A 6,846-nucleotide genomic window follows, 5' to 3' on the forward strand; every position below is an offset into this window, starting at 1 on the left:
TTTCCACTCACTGAAGTACACCCCACCCCCACTGACATTGGACCCTGGATAATTGGCCTAAGTGGCCTGGCAAAATGCTCCAGTCACCTCCAGTCAACTGTGAGCCTAGACTGACTCCCAGCCCCAACACTCACTTGTGTCACCTAGGGCAGGCAGCCAGGCCTCCCGGAGGCTCTTCCTCATCTAGAAAGTGTGATGGGAACTACATCAACATTACAGGGTCTCCTGAGGACTCAGTTTTATATAACTACTGTTATTATTCTCAACATCATCCTTCTGAGGAAAGAGCCAGGCACAAGCACCCTCACATTCCTTTTTTCCCTTGAGCCTTACTGCCACCCTGTGAAGGCTGCACAACAGACTCATCATCCCTAAATATTCCAAAGGAGGAAACAGAGGCACATAGAGGGAAGTGACTTGCCCAGGACCCCCAGGAGAGGATGGCTCCTTCCCCCACATGGCAGCCCTGTGCCAGCTTTCTCCACCCCACAACCCAGCACCAACACTCAACAGGGTCCAAACTTCTGGGGTCTTGATGCTTGTCAAGTTCCCCAGTGAAGCTCAGCCATGTTGGGAAGAGACAGGGTATACTGGGAGGCCTCGTTGAGCGGCACCTGCCTGCCGCAGCCCCACTGGTATCTCCACACACAAGCTGAGTTTGAGGCCATTCTAAAGGCTTCACAATTCTAATGAATTTGCACAGAACTGCCTCTTGCTCCAGTCAGGAAGTGGTCATCCAAGGTGCCATCTCTGACTAATAAGACGGTTTTCTCAGGGTATTGATGGTAACACTTTCCTTACTCATTTACATGGAAGATTCAAAAGGGATCCACTAGGAATGAGTTTCCCAGACCCTTCCCATAAGCCCCCTAGGCCCATCTCATAAGCCATCTGGATCACCTGTCTCTGCTAACTGGGCATTGGGCTAATAATCCTGTGATAAGCAGTGTCTGCAAAGGGGCAGCATGGGCAATCACAGCAAAAAAGCAGTTGCAACCAGCCACACTGGAACCCAAAGATGGGCAGCCCATCTGCCAACCTGGCCCATGGGATTCCTCTGCCATCCCCCAACCCTAGTGTATGTGGCAAGCCCCTTCCCATGCAGTGCAGATAGAAGCAGCAGAAGGGATTTTGCTTCCTGAGGTATTGTTGGGCTAATTTAGGGTAGGAAGTAAGACTCCCTACAAGATCTACCCAACAGCCTGGAGAAAGCTAGTTGCCAAGAATTTGGACCTGCATCAGAGCCAGAGACATTAACTCTACCAGTTCATCACTCCTTCTGAACAGTCCAGCTGTCGTCACTGCATCCCATTTCTAGGGCCTCCTGTCTCCACACTTCCTAACTGTCCATGCACAAACACATCTCTCTTCTTGTTAACCTGGATTAGACATGACTGGTGACTTCTATTTTTCAGGTATACTTTCAGTGACATAGTAACACACACACACGTCCCTGACCCAGTACCTCTTCCAACCTTGCCCTCTCGTCTGCCCCCGACCCCTGAAATGCTTGCTCCTCATGTCCTGGCCTTCACTTTTCTTTGATGAGTAGACCCTGTGTAGTGTGTTTTCTGTTGTGAAGATTTTATAAATTTTCTGTAACTTTTTCTGTGGAGAGGAAAAGGAAGGAATAGATATGGGAATAATGGGGAGGTATGCAAGTTCAATTCCCTTTTATTTGAGAACCAAATGGATCCAAACTGCCTGGGTGAGAATTCCTACTGGGTCCTCTGAACCCTAAGGGATCCGTGGGACTAGAGGGAGCTCTGTGAAAGCTGAAGTAACTCCTTCTTGGATGCTAATATGCCATGTTGACTTCTCATTAACCCCTGCTCTGTGAATGCCTCTCAGGTATTTACTTTATCAACTGTTCCTTATGTAACAGCATATATAATCAATCCTGCCCTTAGATCAAAACAACCCTGATGTTGTCACACAAATTACAGCCTATGATGTACACAGCATTGGAATTTTTGTCTTCTCCTGGAAGGTCTACTGGAATTGTCCTGTAAATTAATTTGTACACACTTTTCCTATGGTATGTAAGTCCTGTATCTAGGTTGTAACAGCATGGGGATCCACCTGTCTTGCTGCCACCCATGACCATGCACCTGTCCATAAAATACCCAATTAATTACCCTCTACTGACAAAGTGGATTTGTCTGCCTCTTTCTTTGGTTTCTTGGTATTTGGGCATCACTTTGCATGTATGGACATTTTACAAAACAATTGGAGAGTCACCCAGCACAAGCCCAGTGGCTAAAGCATGGGCAAAGAAAAGAAAGTATTGGAGTGGAAAATCTGGGGCATGTGTCATCATCTATTTGGGGACATGTTGCCCATTTGTTAGATCCCCGTGTACTACTGAGTACAAGGATGCCCTTAAAATGCCTGAGAGTCTAGAAAACTTGTCAGTAGAAAACTGCATTGCCCCCTAGGGTAAGCAAGGTCACCATGTGGTGTTAACAGTTGATTGGCCATTTCTAGGAGATTTGTAAGTGGCCAAAGAAGCAGTTTCCAGATGAGGTGAGGATATGAAAGCTAGGTCAAGAATTACCATTAGAAGAAGATATGAAAGCCTCCACATCTATGTTAGCAGTTAGATTTGTGGATAAGTTTGAAAGTGAAAAGATGCAGTAGAAACATCTATCCTGTTGTTTTGTCCAGCTTGAAGGGTGAAAGCTGCCCCAGCCTAAAGTGTGAGCATTTGACAGTCCATTTGTGTTCAAAAATTTGAAGGACAATAAAATCATAAAATTAACTGAACAGGCAGCAGGATAAAAAGACAGGATTTTTATGGGGAGATCTGGCACCCTGGAGAAATGAGATTTGTGAGAAATAAATTTAATGAACAGTAGAGAAACTAACTTTGCTTTGAGAATTTGTAAGGTCTAGCTTGCTTTTAAATCATCAATTATCCTGTGTTCTGAAATTATTTGTTTTGATCCACTATTTCCATTTCCTTCTGATAGGTACAACTACACACATATATTTCTCTTCTATAGTTCTCTTACACAAAGTTTAATTTTAGCTTGATATATTGTATATTATATCCAATGTAAATCAAAACAATCTCTGTGTTCAATCAGCCGAGAAAAGAGCCATGTGCAAAAGAAAATTTTGGGTAAAATTTTATGAATAGTGATTTAGGATTTAAAGGTATGGATTTAAAATATACTCCCATATAATCTTTATTATAGGCATCACAATATTTCCATAGTTACAAAAAAGAGAAAAACATACAAAATAGTAAACATGAGAATAATATTCTCCAAATTATTGGAACTTTAGGTCCTCAGAAAGAAATTACTAGAAAAGGCATTCTACTGTGCTACCCAATAATACATTATTTTCATCTGTTAACTATAATCTTGGACAAGATAAGATAGTTTAACATTGGTGGAAGGGTAACATTTCTTTCATTGTACCTTAATGTCAAAACATTAAAACCCATTTAGTTTTATTACTCAAATCAAATTAATCAACCCATACCCCAAATAAAGCATTTTAAAACTCAATATATGTTCCTGGTCACAAGTAGTTAAAAAGCATTACCTTTTGTCTAACATAGAAATTTTAGACTTGTGCTTTAATTTTAAAGACTGAGGCTAATTAGTGCACATTGATTTGAATACATATACAACCTTTCAAACAGGAGTTATCTTTACTTTCCTGATATCTGTGAACATGTTTTTATTTCTATCATATCAAATAATATTCAAGATTTCTGTGTCCTAACATCAAATAATACTCAAGACTTCTACTTCATTCTACTATAAAGAGCATAAGGAGCAATTGGTAAAATGATTTATGTTGATTTATGTTGAAAATTCAGAATGTGTCTCTTACTTTAATACAGAAGAAAAATGTCCTGGATACATACTGTATGCTTGCATGCATCATTGTTTTGTAATTTAAGCACAAAAATCATCTTTCTTCAGATTTCCTTAATGTATTTTACATTTGCCATTAAACTTTCAAGGGAAAATTGATATCAATAATATTCACCTGATAATGAATGGCCTCTCAGCTCTTATGGAGAAGCAAGAGAACTCATATTTTCCTATAAACACTAGGGATTAAAGTAAAGTATCAAGTAATTTGAGAATAGAATTACATCAGTAATATTTGCTTTTGAAAAATTTCAAGTACTTTCAACACAAAGTAGCCACTGAACATAATTATATTTACCCAAACATCAATGTTCTTGCCCTTTTGAAAAATATAATCAAATAAATTACAAAATTGTTTTGACTTTGCATTATTCTCTACAATAAATACTCTGGGTTCGTGTAAAATCTGAAAGTGTGCGTTAGTATTTACTTATGTGAATGCCCTGATGCACACAGACTTAAGGTTTTGATTATATACTTCCCCGCACTTATTACACATGTAAAGTTTCTTTTCCTATGAACTCTATGGCGATTTCTAAGTTGTATATTTTGGGTAAAACTCTTTTGACATGTATTATATCTATAGGGTTTCTGTCTTATGAATTTTCTGATGTTGAGTAAGCTGTGAACTACAGGAAAAAATCTTGCCACATTCTTTACATTTGTAGGGTTTCAATCCAGTATGAATTCTCTGATGTTGAGAAAGTATTGAAAACCTCGTAAAGGATATGCCACATTCTTCACATTTGTAGGGTTTCACTCCAGTATGAATTCGCTGATGTAGTTTAAGGCCTGAAGACTGGGTAAAGGATTTACCACATTCTTTACATTTATAAGGTTTTTCTCCAGTATGAACTATCTGATGTCGAGTAAGGTGTGAACTACAGTTAAAGGCTTTGCCACATTCATTACATTTGTATGGTTTCACTCCGTTATGAATTCTCTGATGTTGAGTAAGGTGTGAACTACGGTTAAAGGCTTTGCCACATTCTTTACATTTGTAGGGTTTCAATCCAGTATGAATTCTCTGATGTTGAGTAAGGCTGGAACTACAGTTAAAGGCTTTGCCACATTCTTCACATTTGTAAGGTTTTTCTCCAGTATGAATTCTCTGATGTTGTCTAAGTATTGAAAACCTAGTAAAGGATATGCCACATTCTTCACATTTGTAGGGTTTCACTCCAGTATGAATTCGCTGATGTTGTCTAAGGCTTCCCAATTGAGTAAAGGACATGCCACATTCTTCACATTGGTAGGGTTTCACTCCAGTATGAATTTGCTGATGTAGTCTAAGGCTTCCCAGCTGAGTAAAGGATATGCCACATTCTTCACATCTGTGGGGTTTCAATCCAGTGTGAATTCTTTGATGTTGAGTAAGGTTTGAACTACAGTTAAAGGCTTTTCCACACTGTTCACATTTGTATGGTTTTTCTCCAGTATGAATTCTCTGATGTTGTCTAAGTATTGAAAACTTAGTAAAGGATATGCCACATTCTTCACATTTGTAGGGTTTCACTCCAGTATGAATTCGCTGATGTTGTCTAAGGCTTCCCAACTGAGTAAAGGATATGCCACATTCTTCACACTTGTAGGGTTTCACTCCAGTATGAATTTGCTGATGTTGTCTAAGGCTTCCCAGCTGAGTAAAGGATATGCCACATTCTTCACATTGGTAGGGTTTCACCCCAGTATGAATTCGCTGATGTTGTCTAAGGTTTCCCAACTGAGTAAAGGATATGCCACATTCTTCACATGTGTAGGGTTTTATTCCAGTATGAATTTGTTGATGTTGTCTAAGGCTTCCCAGCTGATTAAAGGCTTTCCCACATTCATTACATTTGTAGGGTTTTTCTCCAGAATGAATTCTCTGATGTTGAGTAAGGCTTGAATTATGGTTAAAGGCTTTGCCACACTCTTTACATTTATAGCGTTTCTCTCCACTATGAATTTTTTGATGCACAGTAAGATTTGAGGAGCAAGTAAAGACTTTACTACCTCCTTTACATTTGTAAGGTTTTTCTCCAGTATAAATTTTCTGATATTGTTGAAACTGTGAACTCTGGTCAAAGGTTTTGCCACATTCTTTACATTTGCAAAGGTTTTCTTCAGTATGGATTATGTTATGTTTTCTTAGATTGGATGACTGACTAAAAACTTTCCCACGTTTATTACATCTGTATGAGTTTTCTCTAATATTAACTTCCTGATTTTCAGAATGTTTCCCTGACTGGGTAAAAGCTTCTACACATTCATTACATTTGTGAGAATACTCTTGAATGTGGATATTTTCATTGCTAATAAGCTTTAAAGCTTGATTAAAGACTTTCTCACATTTTTTATATTTGTTCTGGATATCTGGATGTTGAGATTTCTGATATTTTCTTGAGCAAGAGTCTTGATTCAAGGTTTTTTCAGGTTCATTGCATTGATAATTTCTCTCATTAATATAAATATCTTGGTAATTATTTAGGGAAGAGTCCTGGATAAAGGACATCAAAGTTTTATTGGATATGTAATGTTTTTCCCAAATATCTATTCCCTGATATTGATTAAGCAATGATGATGGGGTAGAATCCTTACAATACGGATCACAGTTGTAGATTCTGGCACAAAATGGTATTATCTGTTGGTGGAAGAATACTAAACTTTTAACAAAGGACCCATCAAATTGATCACATTTAGAAATATCCTCTTCAATTTTAAATCTCTGGTCTTCAGAAATACTTGGCTGAGCACTTAATCCACTTCTATATCCAACATCCTGGGTTTCTCTGGGGCTTTCCAAAGACTGTTCATTGCTTCCTTTAATATGCAGTGCTGAAAAGAAATGGAGATATAGTTTAAATGACATGTTGAGTCCACTGAGAACAAAGATGAGTAACTATTACAGCAATAGAGAGAATGCAGGACACATATGGAATTTATCAAAAAAAAGTAAATATTAAGGGCTCTT

At 38.5% G+C, this 6,846-nt stretch overlaps 1 protein-coding gene across 1 annotated transcript; it reads right to left on the reverse strand.

Moving 5' to 3' along the window:
- Window positions 1–4,473: 4,473 nt before the first annotated feature.
- LOC138382397 (zinc finger protein 420-like) lies at window positions 4,474–6,387 on the reverse strand. The gene has a single exon (XM_069466919.1). The coding sequence runs from the start codon at window positions 6,385–6,387 to the stop codon at window positions 4,474–4,476; it is 1,914 nt and encodes a 637-aa protein (XP_069323020.1).
- Between the last annotated feature and the right edge of the window lie 459 nt (window positions 6,388–6,846).

Source organism: Eulemur rufifrons, chromosome 4 (genome assembly GCF_041146395.1).
Source record: "Eulemur rufifrons isolate Redbay chromosome 4, OSU_ERuf_1, whole genome shotgun sequence".
Taxonomy (NCBI): domain Eukaryota; kingdom Metazoa; phylum Chordata; class Mammalia; order Primates; family Lemuridae; genus Eulemur; species Eulemur rufifrons.